General features: G+C 37.6%; 1 protein-coding gene and 1 pseudogene across 1 annotated transcript in view; one reads left to right on the top strand and one right to left on the bottom strand.

Annotated features, from left to right (window-relative positions):
* LOC116860568 (cytochrome P450 4X1-like) overlaps positions 1–19,114 on the top strand; it is a 45,404-nt gene extending 26,290 nt beyond the window's left edge. Inside the window, exons 7-13 of the mRNA XM_032846631.1 lie at positions 9,347–9,453; positions 10,023–10,213; positions 13,166–13,299; positions 14,763–14,827; positions 17,094–17,176; positions 17,941–18,143; positions 18,223–19,114. Coding sequence (XP_032702522.1) covers positions 9,347–9,453; positions 10,023–10,213; positions 13,166–13,299; positions 14,763–14,827; positions 17,094–17,176; positions 17,941–18,109 — 749 coding nt within the window. The 3' untranslated portion in view covers positions 18,110–18,143; positions 18,223–19,114. The remainder of the gene's footprint in view (positions 1–9,346; positions 9,454–10,022; positions 10,214–13,165; positions 13,300–14,762; positions 14,828–17,093; positions 17,177–17,940; positions 18,144–18,222) is intronic.
* On the bottom strand, positions 7,648–7,946 carry LOC116860569 (annotated as a pseudogene).
* Positions 19,115–19,335: the final 221 nt, after the last annotated feature.

Genomic DNA, 19,335 nt, shown 5'->3' with positions numbered 1-19,335 from the left:
TTCTCTTTTTAGTTTCCTAAGGGAGAAGATTAGATTGCTGATTTTAGATCTTTCTTCTTTTCTAATATATTAATTCAAAGTTATAAAGTTCCCTCTATGATGAATCACAGACCTGTGCCCCTGAAACAAATAATACATTTTATGTTAATTAAAAAAAATAAAGTTCCCTCTAAGTACTGCCTTCACTGTATTCCACAATTTTGATTAGTTGTATTTTAATTTTCACTTAGTTCAAAATATTTTAAATTTTTTCCCTTGAGATTTCTTTGGCCCATGTGTTATTTAGAAATCTGTGGTTTACTCAGTAACTATTTTGGAGTTTCCCAACTACCATTCTATTATTGATTTCTACTCCATTGTGGTCTGAGAGCACACTTCATATGATTTATGTTCTTTTAAAATTTAGGGTGTGTTTTATGGACCAAATGTGGTCTATCTTGGAGAATGTTCTCTGTTAGCTTGTAAAGGAAGAGTATTCTGCTGTTGTTGGATGATGTGTTCTATGGATGTGAAATAGATCCAGTTGACTGAAGATATTGTTCAGTTCAACTATGTCCTTGCTGATTTTCTGACTGTTGGATCTGTCCATTACTGACAGGGGAGTGTTGAAGTCTCCAACTATAAGAGTAGATTCATCTATTTCTCCTTGGAGTCCTATTATTTTTTGCCTTACATGTTTGACACTCTGTTGCTCAGTGCATTCACATTTTTTTTAAAGATCTTATTTATTTATTCATTAGAGACACACAGAGAGAGGCAGAAGGAGAAGCAGGCTCCGTTCAGAGCAGAGAGCCTGATGTGGGACTGATGTGGAGCTCCATACCAGGACCCCAGGATCCTGACCTGAGCCAAAGGCAGATGCTTAACCGACTGAGCCACCCAGGCACCCAGGTGCTTTCACATTAAAGATTGTTGTCTTCTTGGAGAATTGACCCCTTTATAATTATGTAATGCCTATTTTATCCCTAATAATTTTTTCCCTAATATTTTTCCTTGCTTTGAAATCTGTTCTATCTGAAGTTAATATAGCTACTCCAGCATGGCATTATCTTACTCTATTCCTTTTCTCTTAATCTATATGTATCTTTGTATTTTAATATGGATTCTTGTAGACAACATATAATTGTTTTTTTTAATCCATCGGACAGTCCATCTTTTAATTGATGTATTTAAACACCACTTGATATATTTGGATTAATAGCCACCATATTTGTTACTTCTTATTATTCTTTTTTTTTTTTCCTTTTCCTTTTTGGTCTTCCACTCTTTTTCTGCCTTATCTTTTTTTTTTTTTTCAAGATTTTATTTATTTATTTGACAGAGAGAGAAAGAGATCACAAGCAGGGGGAGTAGCAGGCAAAGGAAGAGGGAGAAACAGGCTCCCTGAGGAGCAGGGAGCCCAATGAAGGGCTCAATCTCAGGCAGTCGCTTAGCCAACTGAGCCACCCAGATGCCCCAACCTTGTCTGGTTTTAATTGTGTATTTTATATGATTACGTTTTTCTCCTCTCTTAGCAGATACATTTTACTTTTTTTTAACCTTGTTTAGAGGTTGTCCTTGAGTTTGTAATATGTATTTAGAACTAATCCAAGCCCACTTTCAAATAATACTTGCAAGTACCTTATAACACAATATTCCCAACTCCCAATTTTTCCCCTATCCCTTATAACATTGCTGTAATTTATTTTACTTCCCCAAAAGCTATAAAACTGAATACATTGTTGTTATTATTATTTTAAAGATTGTTATCTGTTAGGTCAATTAAAAGTAGGTAAACAAAAGGTTTTATTTTATCTTCATTTACTCTTTCCTTAATGTTTTTCTTTCTCTATGTAGATCAGAGCTTCTGACCTATCTTGCAAAGCAGGCTTAATTGTGACAAATTTCCTCAATTTTTGTCTGAGAAAGTCTTTATTTCTCTTTAATTTTTAAGGGTAATTTGGAAGAATTCAAGGCTGATGGGTTTTTCCTTTTAACACTTTAAATATGTTATTCAACTCTCTTCTTTGCCTGGTTTCTGAAGAAAAGTCCAGTGTAATTTTTATCAGTAATGTTCTATAGGTAAAGTGTTTTTTCCCCGTGATTTCTTTTAAGATTTTCTTTTTGTCTTTGATCTTCTGTAGTTTGAATAAAATGTGCACATTGACTTTTTGGTGTAGATTTTTTTTATGTTTTCCTACTTAGTGTTCTCTGCATCTCTCATACCTGTGATTTGGTGTCTATCATTAATTTTGGAAAGTTCTCAGTTGTTTGTTGTTTCATATACTACTTCCATTCCTTTCTCTTTTTCTTCTCTTTGGTCCTTTATTTTTCATTTTTCTGGTGGGGATCATTCCTTGATGATCTTCTCTATTTCTTCTATGGAAATTAGTCTAAGTTTTCTCTCTCTACTGGGATCAACTCAGGTACACTGAATTTTCTGTTTCAGCTAGGTTTTAAAATTTATTTGGAGAGAAATACTAATCTCATGATGCTAAAAAAAAAATTCCTCTGATCTTTGAAAAATAATTTCTCTGGGAGCTCCTGGCTGACACACAACTCTTGATCTCAGGTTTGGAATTTTAAGCCCCATCTGGTGCAGAGACCACTTAAAAATAAAACCTTAAAAAAATAAATAATTTAAAATTTTAAAAATCTCTCTGTATTAATAGTTAGTTTCCCTTTGTCATTTCTTACTTCATATATTTGTGCATTCTCCCTCTTTTCCTGATTAAATTAGCTAGTGTGTGCCTGTTATGGATTTTTTTGGAAGAGCCAAAATTTTGATGATTTATTAATTTGGTCTATTGTTTTTCTCTTCTCTACCATACTAACTTTGCTATTTTCTTTATTTTTTGTACTCTCTGTTGGTTTATTTTGTTATTCTTTTTCTAGTTTTAAATTAGGATTTGATATATTTGCAGTAGTTCTCCCTCATCCATGGTTTTGCTTTCCATGATTTCAGTTACCCATGGGCAATTGTGGTCCAGAAGCAGATGATCCTTCTGATGTATCATCAGAAAGTCAGTAGTAACCTAGCTCTATGTCACAGCGCTTGTATCTTTCCCCTCACTTCATCTCATCACATAGGTATTTTATCATCTCACACCATCACAAGAAGGAGGGTGAGAGTATAGTACAATGAGTAATTTTGAAAAAGAGCAAGAGACCACATTCACATAAATTTTATTATGGCATATTTTTATAATTGTTTTATTTTTTGTTGTCATTGCTAATCTCTTACTGTGCCTAATTTATAAGTTAAACTTTATCATAAGTATGTATATATAAGAAAAAACATACAGGGCTTGGTATTATCTGTGGCTTCAGGTATCCATTGGTGGTTTTGGTATATATCTCTGCAGGTAAGAGAGGACTACTGTATTTTATTCTTTCATTCTTTTCCTATTTTTTATTTGCTTTGTTAATCTATTTGTGTGTGTATTTGTATGTTTTTTCTTTTTTTATTGTGCTAAAATACACAAAAGGTAAACTTTACCATCTTAACCACATTTTATTTTTTAATCCTTTTTTATTTTTTAAAAGATTTTGTTCATTTATTTTTTTTGACAGAGAGAGAGCACAGGCAGGCAGAGTGGCAGGGGGAGGCAGAGGGAGAAGCCGGCTCCCCACTAAGCAGAGAGCCCAGTGTGGGCTCAATCCCAGGACCCTGGGATCATGACCTGAGCCAAAGGCAGAAGCTTAACTGACTGAGCCACTCAGGTGCCCCAACCATATTTTAGATGTACAGTTCAGTGGTATTAAATACACTTACATTGTTGTGCAGCCATCACCATCCATCCCCATAAACCTATTTGTCTTGTAAAACTATAATTCTATACCAGTTAAACAGTAACTCTCTATTCTCCCCTCCCCTCAGTCCCTAGCAATCACCGTTGTACTTTTTGTCTTTATGATTTGGGCTATTCTAAGTACCCTATAAATGGAATCTATGGGTACTCATCTTTTTGTGACTGGCTTATTTTGCTTAGCATGTCCTCAGGGTTTATCCATGCTGTAGCATATGTCAGAATTTCCTACTTTTTTAAGACTGAAAATATTCCATTCATGCATATTCTGTCACAGTTTGTTTATGCATTCATCCATCAATGGGCACTTGGGTTGCTTCCATATTTTAGCTTTTCTGAATAATGCTATTAGAAACATGCGTGTACAAATAACTCTTCAAGACTCTGCTTTCAGTTCTTTTGAGGGTATATTCAGACGTGGAATTGCTGGATCATATGATAATTCTATTTTTTTATTGTTTGAGGAGCTGCCATATTGTTTTCCACAGCAACTGTAGCATTTTGCATTCACACCAATAGCATGCAAAAGGTTCTGTTTTCTCCAAATTCTTGCCAACACTTGTTTTCTGGGGTTTTTGATAGTAGCAATCCTAATAAGTCCGAGGTGGTATCTTATTGTAGTTTTGATTTGCATTTCCCTAATAATTAGCAATGTTGAACATCTTTTCTTTTCATGTGCTAATTAGCCATTCATACATCTTCTTTGGAGAAATGTCCACTTAAGTCCTTTACCCATTTTTGAATCAGGTTTTTTTTGGTGTTGTATTTTAGGAGTTCTTCATATATTCTGGATATGAATCCCTTATCAGACAGATAATTTGCAAATATTTTCTCTCATTCTGTGGGTTGCCCTTTTACTCTATGGATACTGTTTTTAAATTTTCATGAAGTCATAATTTGCCTGCCTTTTCTTGTGTTACCTCTGTCTTGGGTGTCAGTGCAAGAAATTCTTACTAAATTCAGTGGCTTTTAAAGATTTTACTTATTTGTTTGACAGAGAGAGACACCGCAAGAGAGGGAACACAAGCAGGGGGAGTGGGAGCAGGAGAAGCAGGCTTCCTGCCAAGCAGGGAGCCTGATGACTCAATCCCAGGACCCTGGGACCATGACCCAAGCCAAAGGCAGACACTTAACAACTGAGCCACTCAGGTGCCCTAAATCCTGTGGCTTTTAATCCTATTTTTCTTTAAAGAATTTTATTGTTTGAGGGGCACCTGGGTGGCTCAGTGGGTTAAGCCTCTGCCTTCGGCTCAGGTCATGATCCCAGGGTCCTGGGATCAGCCCCACATTGGGCTGACTGCTCAGTGGGGAACCTGCTTCCTCCTCTCCCTCACTCTGCCTGCCTCTCCGCCTCCTTGTGATCTCTGTCTGTCAAATAAAAAAAATTAAAAAAAAAAAGAATTTTATTGTTTGAGGTCTCATAATTAGGTCCTTGATCTATTTTGAGTTAATTTTCAAATATGGTATTAGCTAAGGTCTAACTTCATTCTTTTGTATGTAGATGTCCAGTTTTCCCAGCAACATTTGTTGAAAAGACTGTCCTTTACCCTATTGAATGGTTTTAGTATCCTTGTTGAAAATTATTTGACCATATATGTGAGGCTTTATTTCTGGGCTCTGTATTCCATTCTTGTATAGTATATGTCTATCTTTATGTTGATACCACACTCTTTTGATTACCATAGCTTTGTAGTAAGTTTTGAACTTAAGAAGAAGTGTGAGTCCTTCAGTTTTGTTCTTTTTCAGGATGGTTTGACTCTTTGCAGTCCCTTGAGATTCCATAAGAGTTTTAGAATGGATTTTTATATTTCTGATTGCTGTGTGTGTTTAAGGCTATGGATTTTCTTTTGTTCATTGATTATATCTCATGTATTTTGATAAGTAATGTTTTTTATCATTATTTTTTCAGAAATTCTTTAATTTCAATTTATATATCCCTTTTATGCAATAAGTGTTTAATAGATGGCTTATAAATTTCTAGGTGAAAAGCTGTCTTTTTTTTATTTTTTAAAAATTTCTAAGTTTATTGTATTGCAATTAGAAAGCATTGTCTGCAGTATTTCCATTTTACAGAATTTACTAATGTTTTCCTTGGTCTAATATGATCAAGTTCCATAAATGTTCCATGCACTTTTATGAAGAAGATAAATTCTCTATTATTGGGTATACGTCTGATATTTTCCCCCATATGTTCTGCCTTATTATTTTGTTTAGATCTTCTATATCTTATTTTTGTCCACTTGACCTATCCTGTACTGGGAGTGGTATGTTGAAGACTCCTATTATTAGTGTGATTCTACCTACTTTTCCTTGCATTTCCTATAGTTTCTGCTTTAAATAGGTACTGCTGTGTTATTTGGTGTATTTATATGTTCATAAGTATTATTGTGATACCATGACTTTTTTTAAGATTGGATTTTTAAGTAATCTCTACACCCAGTGTGGGGCTCAAACTAATAACCCTGAAATCAAGAGTCACATGCTCTACCAACCAACCCAGTCAGGTGCCCTGTGATATCCTAACTTGTAACATTAAAAACTGACCTTCATGGAATGCCTGGGTGGCTCAATCAGTCAGGTATCTGCCTTTGGTTGAGGTCATGATCCCAGGGTCCTAGGATCCAGTTCCATATCAGGCTCCTTGCTCAGCGGGGAGCCTGCTTCTCCCTCTGCCTGCTGCTCTGCCTTCTTGTGCACTCTCTCTCTCTCTCTCTCTCTGACAAATAAATAAATAAAATCTTAAATAAAATAAAAATAAATAAATAAAAACTGGCCTCCTTTTTAGTGAGTTTTTGTTCAAATTCTATTTTGTTTGATATCAGGATTGAAACCCCAATTTTCTTACTACTTTCATTTGTCTGGTATATCCTTGTCCATCCCTTTATTTGTAGATATCGTCAATTGCTTTGTTTTATGTGTTTTACTTACATGTAGCACATAGTTCCGTTTTGCTTTATGAGTTGATTTGAAAACATGTTTACTGTAGTAAACAAGTCATTCCCATTCTTATTTGTTGAAATGCCTGATATGTTCGGACTCAACACTGTCGTATTTTTATGATTTACTATGTATATTGTATTATAGTTACTGTATGTATTAGTTTCCCAAAGGCTTCCTTAACAAATAACCATTCACTGGTTCTGGGTGAACATGAATTTTGGGGGGACATTATTCAACTCAGTACACTGTGTTCCTTTCTCTGTATGGTATGTCTTCTTTGCTCTTTTAAAATATATCTTTTGATATTTAAGAAAGTATATTTTTTCTCTGGCTACCATAGTGTTTAGTCCTTCTATAAATCCTTCTCCTTTCCCTTATTTACACTTTTGCCGTCCGGCTTGTCATTTTTACTATGGTAAATACAGATAGAATTTACCATCTTAATCTTTTTAAAGTGTACAGATTAGTGCTAATAATTATATTCACATTATTGTGCCATCACCACCGCCATCCATCTCCAGAACTCATTTCACCTTGCAAAATTGAAACTCCATATATAGTAAATGATAATCCCTCTTTATACTCTTTTCTCAGCCCCTGGAAACCACCATTCCACTTTCTTTATCTACAAATTTGACTAAGTATTCTATCATATAGTATTTGTCATTTGTGACGGGTTAGTTGATGGTTTGTCAGCTTTTAATAATTCCCTTTTATTTTCATTTATTACCTATACAATTATTAGTGGTCTTTTTTTTTTCAAACTTCAGATATTTATTAATCAGTGTAAACCCCAGCACAATACACCAACATGATTTCACGTGTTTAGAGAAGAAATACTTCTTGGATAAGTGGAAAATTGTGAGAATGGCTTCTGGAAGGCCTTCATTCTGAACAGCTCTATATTGAAACACTTCATTTAGAAGTCTGCCTCTTCTTTCTTCAGTTTGCTGTGATCTACATTCACTGTGCCAAACGTGTATTAATTATGGGGGCCCAGTTTTTTCAGGATCTGGAATATTCTTATCCCCACTGACATCTGGATTGAGCAATGCCAAGTGAAATCTCCAGTGCCTCCCATTCCTATAAATATAAGGATGAGAATCAAGCTCAGATGCTTCTTGGTCTGACTGAGGATCTGGAGTAACATGGTTGCAGCAGAGGCCTCAGGTTCAGAGGGAAAAAAGATCAAATGTGCAAGGCCCCCAACAATTAATGGTTATTCTACTTTCCCCTTTCTCCCTCCCTTCTCCTATTTTTAGTTGAATTATTTTCACTCTTAGTGTTTATGTGATATTCTTCTGTCCATGTGCCAATACTTATTTTAGTCTGAGATTTAGAATTCCATCTATGAATTGCACACTTCAGTTCTTTAATGAAGTTTTCCTAGTCATCTCTTGGTTGGATGAAGCTCAGTCACTAGATACCTCAGGATGGGCTCATGAGCATAGTATTGTCTGAATTTGTGCAAGTTTATACCTGTTCTTTGATAGACTTCATTCTTGCTTGAATGACAATTTTCCTGGATATAAAATATTTACTGCTACTTTGTTTCCTTGAGTTTCTTGAAAATGCTGTAATCTTTTCCCAATGCAGGGCTTGAACTCAACAACCTTGAGATCAAGACCTGAGCCAAAATCAAGAATCATGGGGCGCCTGGGTGGCTTAGTGGGTTAAAGCCTCTGCCTTTGGCTCAGGTCATGATCCCAGGGTCCTGGGATTGAGCCCTGCATTGGGCTCTCTGCCTAGCAAGGAGCCTGCTTCCCCCTCCCTCTCTCTCTGCCTGCCTCTCTGCCTACTTGTGATCTCTGTCTGTCAAATAAATAAAAATCTTTAAAAACAAAAACAAAAAAAAAAACCCAAAATCAAGAGTCAGACACTTAACTGACTGAGCCACCCAGGCATCCTGAAAATGCTCTAATCTTGCTTTGATTTCTTTATTGTTCTTGAGAAGTATGATGCTGCCTTAATTTTCTTACCCTTAAAAGTCATTTGGTCTTTTTGTTTGGAGTCTCTGAGGATTTTCTTTTCTCTGTCTTCAATATTGAGTAGTTTTACTAGGGTATATATTGGTATTGGTTATTCTAACTTTTCTAACTGTTCTAACTTTTCCAAGGATTGGGTGGGCCTCTTAAGGTGTACATTTAAATTTTGTTTTACTTCCAGAAAGTTTTCTTGAATTATAGTTTTAGTATTCTGTTTCGTATTTCTGTGGGGTTCTCTTTTAAGCCCTTCAGTTATACTGAAGATATAACTAGTTTTTCTTTGCCTGTCTTCCATTTCATTTGATAACTTTTCCATGAAAATGAAATATTAGACTGAGAAAGAGAAGAATGTTTGACCATTTGCACCTGCATTTGAAACCATCTTTATTATATCGCCTGCCTAGTTATATAAAGTCTATTTCAAGTGTATTGTGTTTCTTTGATCAAAGTTTGTCATTTGATGGGAGAACAAACATCTGCAAAAATCAAATCTATTGAAATACAATGTACCCATTCTGAGATCAGGGAATTAGGTATGATTTGAAGCTATTTGTAGGCCATGGCTTGCTCTGTAATAATTTTACTTTAACTTTGCTGTCACTTTGCTAATGGGGAATTGTTATTCTGTCCCAGAAAACCTAATCCAGGATAGAAAGAAATTCCTGAAAGATGAAAAGAAGCATGGTAGTACTCAGAAGCGGAAGTACCAGGATTTTCTGGATGTTATACTTTCTGCCCAGGTAAATTTTTCAAATGTCTGAGGCTGCTCATATATGTAGTTAATTGTGCAGGTGAATGGATGGGTGAGGTGGAGGGGAGACAAGAGGAAAATTGATCAGCTAAATTTAACAATACTTTCGAATTGATGGGTTGGATCCATGCAGTTTGAGGTGAAGATAGAAGTCTGTAATTCTGTCACTAGAGGGAGTCAGACAAGACTAAATTTTTTACTAATTGGACAGGACTTGATGATTACTGCAAAGATACATGGCAGTGTAGGGAAGCACAGGAAAATGGGTCATAGCGTAAGTTGGTAAGATGATGAGGAGGAGGTGCTGGGGAATCTGCATAAATCTGGCAGGATGAATCAAGGAGCTCTTTGCAACGCCTGCTTTCCTTATCTAATGTTGGTTCTCCTTTGTACTCTGGTCAAAGTGTGATTCCTACTATGTATTTGTTGAACTGAATTAAAATTGAAACTCTCGTATGAAACTCTAGTGGTCCCCACCCCCAAAGCCATTATCTTGGTTGGGGCTGCAGATATCTATAAACTGACATTGCAGAAACATCTCTCTACTATACCTTCCAGGCTGAAAATGGCAACAGCTTCTCAGATACTGACCTAAGGTCTGAGGTGAACACACTGATGTTGGCAGGGCATGACACCACAGCAGGGAGTATTTCCTGGCTCCTCTACTACCTGGCTCTGAACCCTGAGCATCAAGAGAGATGCCGGGAGGAGATCAGGGGCATCCTGGGGGACGGGTCTTCCATCACCTGGTAAGTCTGCATTCTTAAACATTTCATCTTGCTTCCTCTCCATGCGTTTTGCTTTATTCTCTCCTCTGGTACCTTGGTGACCATTGTGCTTCAAGATATGCGCCTGTAGAAACAGAACAGGCAGGCTACTATTCTGCCTGTTTTCTAGAAAGACCAAAATTATCCCTATATCTTTGCCAAAGAAGTTCACTCATCATAAGTTAACTGCTTCATTGTTTTTCTAATCGCTGGTGTGTAACATCCCATTTCTTTCACCTGGCTGGGTATGCTGGAAAAGGGGACTTGATTCCTAGACTTGCATTCAGAATTTGAATGTTAAGACTCAGGGGCGTCTCCTCTCTGAGACCCCAGCAAGCACCCATATCATTTAAGCCCCCATTGTAGTCATTCCCTCCCATCTCCTTGTTTACTCCTCAGGACTGGCTCAGACTTTGAACATAGTACTAAAGGATACACACTGTAGTTAAGTCCAGCGATTATGGACTGAGAACATTCTAAGTACTGAGGCACTTCGGAAATGTTCCAGATTTGGTGTAGATCCTGCTCTCAATGAGCTTACACCCTGGGACAGGAGACAGCCCTCCGTATGAATAATTGCCATATAACCTGATAAGGGTAGCGAGAGAGAGATGTGCTGGCTACTACAGAAAATCAGAAGACAGGCACCTGACCTGGTTTTGGGGACCCAAGGGGACTTCTTGGGAGATCTGACGCCCAAGCTGCCTCTTATAGGTTAAGTTAGCCAAGTAGAAAATGTCAACACCATTTTGAAAGACTTTGAAATTATCTGGCTGTTCAAACAGTGCCCAGGTTATGGATTTGCCCCTGAGACACACTGTCTGACAGAAAAACAAACACATCTCTGATTCAAAACACATTCTTCACCCTAGCTAGATATTTCACTTACCATTGCTTTGCTGGCCAAAGGGACAGAAAGATAAAAATGATAAGGACTATCCAGTCCCAGGAGTAGGGAGAAAACACCATATTTCAAATGCAAAGGTCAGCTCAGTTAGAATATTTGCAAGGGAAAATTTGGATTTATATAGATATGGTAGAGCTCCTACTTTTTATAAGGAAGTAATAGTTATTTCCTACCAAAATTAAAGGTTTAATCTGTATAGCACAAAATATAGTGTTAGTCATTTTTTATTCATTGATTAACATTAATTGGATATTTAACCTGTTTAGGGTGTGTATGTATACAATCCCAATATTGGCCTTTCTCATTCTTGTCTGGCATATGTGAAATGTAAAAACAATAAAGAAATCTTTGCCAGGTGAGAAAACAAAATCCAAAAGATTAAGTACGACTTATTTTAATGAGAGAAGGGAAAATAATTTTATATAAAATAAATTTTTATTCCATAATATGGCCTTCTACTCACATTTAATGAAATTTGTACGTAGTATGCTGAAAATTTATAATTCTTTAAGACAGACAATAAAACCGCATTGCAAGGAGCAATTTCTGAAAAAACTGGCAAGTTGTTCAACGTCTCCATTTGACTTGTCAGCCGTTTCCGCATTGGGTTAAAATTCCTCTCTTCTTCTTGCTCCAGGGCTAGGATGGACAACATTGTGTTTCTAAAATATGCAAAGTGCCAGGCTAAGCAGAATTACCTTTTTTATTCTGAGCTTGAGGAGGAAAGAGCTCAAAATGAAAATTTCACACTACTGAATTGTCAGAGCCTGCATTCAAAATAAGTAATCAGAAAAGCAAACAGAAATACAATAAAGCAAATATACTGAAGATATGCAGTCATTTTATGACTAGCTGATTGGCTAGGATGAAAAAAAAAAAAAACTTTATTCTTCTCCCTCTGGTATTTCAGACTTGTGTGAGACAAGTTCATCTCTGGGGTGAAATCTTGAGTGAATCTCAAGAGTTCCCATCCATTTAAGTCAAAAGAGCAGTCTCATTTCAGTAATGAAGCTGTCTGGTCCAGTGGAATAATGAAAAGTACAAATTCATATCTACTTGTATCCTCTCCCTCCATCCCAGATCAGCATTTCTCTGGGTCTGGAAGCCAGTGATGGGTGAGGGTTTGTGGTTGGCCTCTATTTTTACTGACCAGTTCCTCCCCAACCCAGTAGTTTGTTTCTGACCCCTCCAAAAGTGGTCCTAGGAGGGAGCCGGGAGGAGAAGGGGGTTGGTACTATGGTGATTTGCCCTCTGAGCTGGGTGGCTAGTGAGTGCTTCCTTTCACTCACAATGGGTCCATCGGTGAGTTTCTTGGAGATTCCCTCACTGGAGCTTTGCCATGGTGATTCACGGGCCAACGAGGGAATTCTTATCCTCAGAATTCCTTTCAGGCTGGTTCTGAAGCTCTGACTCTTGCCAATTCATTGGCCTAAACAGCACACTGGAGTACTCCTGACTTGTTTGTCGCTGTTGCTCTCCCCCAACTCCCTGTCTGTTCTGAATCACAGACCTCTGTGATCTATCAGTCCTCTGTTTCCCAAACTCAGGGGGTACCTGTCAGATCATCGAAGTGACCCAAGAAGCCCCCCTTTGCCTAACATGGTTGGGAGACTCTCCTCCATTCTCCACAGCATTCAGGCATTCCAACAATGCTCTTTAAAGGATATTTTTTTTTTATTCTCAAAACTCTTAAGCCTTCTCTCTTCAGTCCTTAGTCATTCTACATTCTTGACTTATATGGTGAGCTAAGAGTTGCAAATCAGGTTTCAGAAATCTCCCTACCAAATCCTTTATCGGTAGATTAGCATCTCACTTTATAATGGATACTTGTTTGGTCCCTCTTCCTCTGGAACCTCAGCTGATCCTGAGGCAGAGTCTCACATTCTATTACATAAGCCAATTGCAAAATAACTTTAACCTAGAGATGATATTTACCAGGACTAAACACCAAAGAGGAAGAAAACATCATTATTTACAAACTAGATATGGAGACTGAGTTCCCTCCCTTCCTTCCCTTGTCCTCACAGGGACCAGCTGGGTGAAATGTCATACACCACAATGTGCATCAAGGAGTCACTCCGACTGGCGCCTCCAGTCCCATCCATTTCCAGAGAGCTCAGCAAGCCTATTACCTTCCCAGATGGACGCTCCCTGCCTGCAGGTCTTCACATTCTTTTCTTAAGCAGTTCCTAGAGACCAGGGGATCCTAGCAACCACAGTGACAAAGACTGGCCTCAACAGTCCTCAGCTCTTAGAGGAGTCAAAAGACAAACCTAAGGAAGTCTGGCTTAGAGTGGGTGCCTATCAAGAACTCAGTGGGTAATTCTTTGATCAGATGTGGTTTCCAGACTTTCCCAAAAGCACATAGCCATTTGCAGAGAAGCTCTGCCCAGAACCTGGGTGGCCAGAATCCCAACTCAGGGTTTCTTCATTCACAGGACATTGTTTCTAAAATAATCTTTGTTTGGCTTAGTTTGAGATGCAGGTGAGACTTTATGGGAGATGAGCATCATTATATTTATCTAGAAGACCCACGGTGGGGTCTTTGGCTTCATTATCATCAAAATATTACTCTTATAAGTGTGCAGCACTTAAGAGTTAACATGGAACCTTCAAACATATTATCTCATTTTCCTGCCCTTGGAACATGATCTTAACAGACATTTATATGGTGCTTCTCAGTTTACAAAGCACTTTGAAAGCACACTACACACATGGTATAGCCAAAAACTCACTGGAGACCCCAATGTGCAGATGAGCAGAATTAAAACTTGCATAGAGGCCCCACACCTCACCCAGTGTTCTTCATAGCACAGGTCTCTGAACAGGGCGAGTGGAAGGCAGAAGGGTGTCACATAAGATAGCCTTCACATGTCTGCTTCGGTGTTCTGTTAACTCTTGCCATTGGAAACAAGCTGACAGGATTGCTTGTAGCAAATACCAACAGCCTGTCACTGTGACTTTGTTGACAGATCCAGAATTAACTTACCAGAATTTTTTATGGTAATCAAATAATCTTCAAAATCTCTCTCCTCTTTTTTTTAACTTTTTATTTTTTATTAACATATAATGTATTATTAACCCCAGGGGTATAGGTCTGTGAATCACCAGGTTTACACACTTCACAGCACTCACCATAGCACATACCTTCCCTAATGTCCATAACCCCACTTCCCTCTCCCTACCCTCTCCTCTTCTTTTTTGATCCCCAAACCATGTTGATACTTGCCGAAATTTCCTCCCTTCCACTTATGAACAGAACCAAAAGAAACCTGTCATTGGACCTACATGATGGAATTGTGGTTCTGTTCTTCTGGTCCCAAACTATCTCTGGTGGGTGCTATATTGTCCATTAACAGATATCATTCTGACATGATACCAACAGCTCCTTAAGATAGAATCAGGTAGTAAATAAGTCATTGCTTTGAAAACTAAGGTGTCATTCACGCCTCATCTTCCCATGGGTCCTTGACTACTGACATCAGCGATGGCACACAAAACTCTGCCAGGAGCTAGCTCATTCCCTTCAAGAAGAAAATTCTTATTGAAGAGTGGTGTAACAGTAGCTCTACCTCAACTTGTTCTACCTCCTGTGTAATCTTTTTTGTTTCTTTCCTTTCACAGGAATAACTGTGGTTCTCAATATTTGGGGCCTTCACCATAACCCTGCCATCTGGGAAAATCCAAAGGTATGACTGTCTTACATGTAAATACTTCAAAAAACAAATGCTGTGCAAGTAACTTTTTGTTAGCACAACGGGGATGTGGCAAATGACACAAAGCAAATAAAATGAACATAAAGACCAAAAATGTTCAACTCTCCTCCTAAAGAAAAAACCTGTCCCCTCCCCCTATTCCTACTTTATGTTTGCTTTGAATGAACAGATGGACATAATGCCACACAATCTGCTTCCAAACTGCAATCTGTACTGCAGTCATTTACTTAGTGAGCTCCACCAAGCACTCACCTAGACATCTGCAAGAGTGTAGACTATCCATGTAGCCAGGCAGGCAACTCAGACTCTCTTCTGCTGGATGGAACTGTGGGAATTCTGGCAGAAAACTGATGACACCCTCAAATTGGGCACTTTGAGGAGAGTTTTATAAAGGAACTATTTACAAAGGTTTGGTAGGGTTTGTCAAAGCAACATGGAGCATACAACTGTTGAAGGACTTCCCACCTCTGGTCCTGGTGAGGGTTACAGTGACAGGAGAGAGATTGCTATGCTGGAAAAGATCCTGGGCAGGAGTTAGGCCTTCAGTAGAGCAGTCAGGCTCAGGAAGCTTGGTAGGGTGAGGTCCGGGGAATAAATAACCCAAAAGCTCTCTCCACCTACCTTCCAGATCACCAATGTCTTTTATCAGCCAAACCCAACAGAAAACTATATGGCTCCGCTTCTTGGAGCCTAGAGCAGAGCAGGAAAGAGAGAAGAGAGGATCTAGAGAGTTAAAAAGAAGACACATAGCTAACCATAGTGCTTGATTCAATGTTCTTAAACTCTGAACACTCACAACACTCACAGATATTTCCTTTCACATAAGTGGCTAGGGTTTAAGATATCTTATGCGTAACATGAAGTGGACTGCATGTCTCAGTTACAGTTGATCATGTAATCCCTTTGGCTAGACTTCTAAGTGTGTGCATTCTTTTTTTAATGTTGAAATTAATTTTGAGTATAGTTGACATGGAATGTTCCATTAGTTTCGGGGGCACAACTTCGTGATTTGACAAGCTGTTACCTGATGCTATGCTCACCCCAAGCGTGACCACCACCTGTTCCATTCCATCGCTATAACAATGTAATTGATGATATTCCTTATGCTGTGCCTTCTACTTATTCGTTCCATAACTGGAAGCCTGTATCTCCCTCTCCCCTTCACCTACAACCATCAGTTTGTTCTCTGTATTTATAGGTCTAATTCTGCTTTGTGTTTGTTTATGCACTTGGTTTTTTCCTTTTTTTTTTTTTTTTTTAGATTCGTCTTATGAGTGGACTCATACAGTATTTGTCTTTTTCAGTCTAACTTATTTCACTTACCATAATAGCTTCTACATTGTTTCAAATGGCATGATCTCAAGTTTTTTGTGGCTGTATAATATTCCGTTCTATCCACCACATTTTCCTTATCCATTCTTTAATTGATGACGCTTAGGTTGCTTCCATATCTTAGCTATTATAAGTGAATGGTACAATAAGTTAGGGATGTATATATCTTCTCAAATTAGTGTTTTCATTTTCTTTGGATAAATTAAGTAGGTGCATTCTTACCACCAAAGTGAAAATAATATAACTGACCTTAATATTTCTGCTTTCTCCATACTTGGTCTGGGTAGCATATTAGTCTACTGGGAGACCAAACAAGGGCTGCAGGTCTAGAATTGCCCTGTCCAATGTGGTAGCTATTCACCATATGCGGTTATTGAGCACTTAAATTGTGGCTAATCAGAAATGAGACATGCTGGGGATGTAAAATACACACTGGAATTTGAGGACATAGTACGAAAATGTGAAATATTGCCTTAATAATTATTATATTGAGCACATGTTGGAATGATAATTTTTTTTTCAAAATAAATTCTACTATTCAAATTATTTTCACGTTTTAAAAAATTTGACTACCTGGGACACCTAGGTGGCTCAGTCAGTTAAGCGTCTGCTTTTGAGTTAGGTCATGATCCCAGTGTGCTGGGATCCAGTCCCGCCTCAGACTCCTTGCTCAGTGAGCAGTCTGCTTCTCCCTCTGCCTCCTTCTCTCTTGTGCTCTCTCCCTCTCTGTCTTTCTCTCTGACAAATAAATGAAACAAAATAATAAAAATGTGGCTACCAGAACACAAATGTGTTCTGGTACATATGTGGCTCATCATATATTTCTGTTGATTCGTGCTAAGTAGTAGCTTAAGAAATACACTAATGATGTTTTGGGGATGGTGGTGGGATTACGCTGTCATTTTAGGTCTTTGACCCCTTGAGGTTCTCCCAGGAGAATTCTGATCAGAGACACCCCCACTCCTTCTTACCATTCTCAGCTGGACCAAGGTAAGAACAATTTGAAGTTGTTAAAAATGCACAGAAATGTTTACTTGGAAATAGCACTCTTCCTTTGGTAACTCAACTCCATATATGCTCCCATGGAGTCTTATCTTCTCACCAGATTATGAGGTAGATAATGGTACTTAACTGAGCTCCTGAAAAGACCAGTTAGTTTCACAAAGGACAAGGCTCTTCTCTGTCACATCCTATACACCCATGCCTCAGAAAGTTACCCTACAATGCAGACTTGCTCATAAGACATGCAGGCCACCCCCCAATGCAGGAGAAACAATTGTTTTTCCCCTTAATTTCAAATTTATTGAGGTATAGTTGACAAACGCAATTGTAAGGTATTTGAAACATACAACATGGTGATTCACCATCTGCATACATTGTGAAAAGGTTCTTCCCCTTCATCAATTTCTCTCTTTTTGTGTACATGAGGATATTTAAGTTCTACTTTATTAGCAAATTTCAATCACACATTACAGTGTTACCAACTATAGTCACCATGTTTTACACTACATCCTCACAGGAGAAACAATTCTATAAGCATCTCCAAGTGTCACCTTCTTTAGGGAGGGCATCACATTACAGCCTCTCAGTTCATATTCTTGCAGGAGATAAGAGAAGTTCAAAACTCTCCTTGACTTTTACTGTGAAAATGCTGCTTTACTGTGAACAGTAGATTCATTATTCTAGCACCTTAACAAAAGAGAAACAACTACCATTTCCTCAAGGTCTCTCTTTCTTTCCTTTGGTGTCTGCAGGAATTGTATTGGGCAGCATTTTGCCATGATTGAGCTAAAGGTGGCCATTGCCTTGATTCTACTCCACTTCAAGGTGGCTCCAGACCCCACCAGACCTCTTGTCTTCTTGCACCAGATTGTCCTCAAAGCCAAGAACGGGGTCCACTTACACTTGAAGAAACTCCCCTAATGTTACAGCCCAGGGTACAATGATTATATATATATATCCAACATATCCTCTCTATATAGGATATATATATCCATTCATCAATTTTATACACACACACACACACACACACGAGTTTTAAAGTTAAATTACAGCTATTGGGCCAAGAAAATGAAGAGAAATCAAAATATGGTGGAAGGGTTAGGGGTACATGGGATGGGGGTCTTTGTGTAACTGCACATTATCCAAAACCATTTCTAGATGATATCCTGTGTCACCCAGATCTGTTTCTGTATGATTTGGGGAGATTTTCCAATCATTTCTGTTTGATTCTCACTGTTGTTAATGCTACATACCAAGAATTTTCCTAGGTGACTTCCATATATTTTCTGTTGCTTTTTAAAATAGTTTTTGGAATTATACAAGTAATATGTGCATGTATGCTCACAGTAAAAGATATCCAACATTCAAAAAGCATGCAGAGTAAAAAGTAAAAATCCCACATCACATACCCTACACCTCTCTGCCCTGACCAAACCTACTCATTTTCCTAAAAACAGAATAGTTTTGTGTTAATTTTTTCAGAACTTTTCATATACATTTCATATATACATATGTATATATGTATTCTTACAGATGGGATCATATCCATAGTATTCTTGCTTTTTTCACTTAATAAAAAATACATCTTATTCCTAATCATGGATTCATGATATTTTATAATATGAATGTATTATAATTCATTGGACTATTTTCTTATTATTGGATATTTAAATTATTTATGGTTTAAAGACATGCTTATTGGCCACTTGTATTTATTTTGTTGTCTGTGACTCATACATCATTTATGCTCCTTTTCCTACGGAGTTCTATATGAGTTCTCTAATATTGTGGATGATAGTCCTTAACTGTAACTTTTCTTTATAACTTTCCCCATTATTCTACTTTTATAAAACTGTATGGTGTCTGTTAGCATACAGAACTTCTAAATTTTCATGAAATAAGGTAAATAAACTTTTTTTTATGGTTTCTTGGTTTCAATCTTGAATAAGAAAACCTCCATTTTGAATATTATCTAGGTATTCTACATAGTTTCCTGATGTTAACAACTCTTGTGAAGCCGGAGCAGGAATTTTTAAATAATTTCCAAATATTAATAATAATAATAATTATTATCCAGATTCATTACTCATTTGATGTTTACATGTCCACTACATGTCAGATATTGTGATAATCATTCAGTGAATGAA

Source organism: Lontra canadensis, unplaced genomic scaffold (genome assembly GCF_010015895.1).
Source record: "Lontra canadensis isolate GAN:19392208 unplaced genomic scaffold, GSC_riverotter_1.0 scaffold179, whole genome shotgun sequence".
Classification (NCBI taxonomy): domain Eukaryota; kingdom Metazoa; phylum Chordata; class Mammalia; order Carnivora; family Mustelidae; genus Lontra; species Lontra canadensis.
This window is presented reverse-complemented; position numbering and strand designations above follow the sequence as displayed.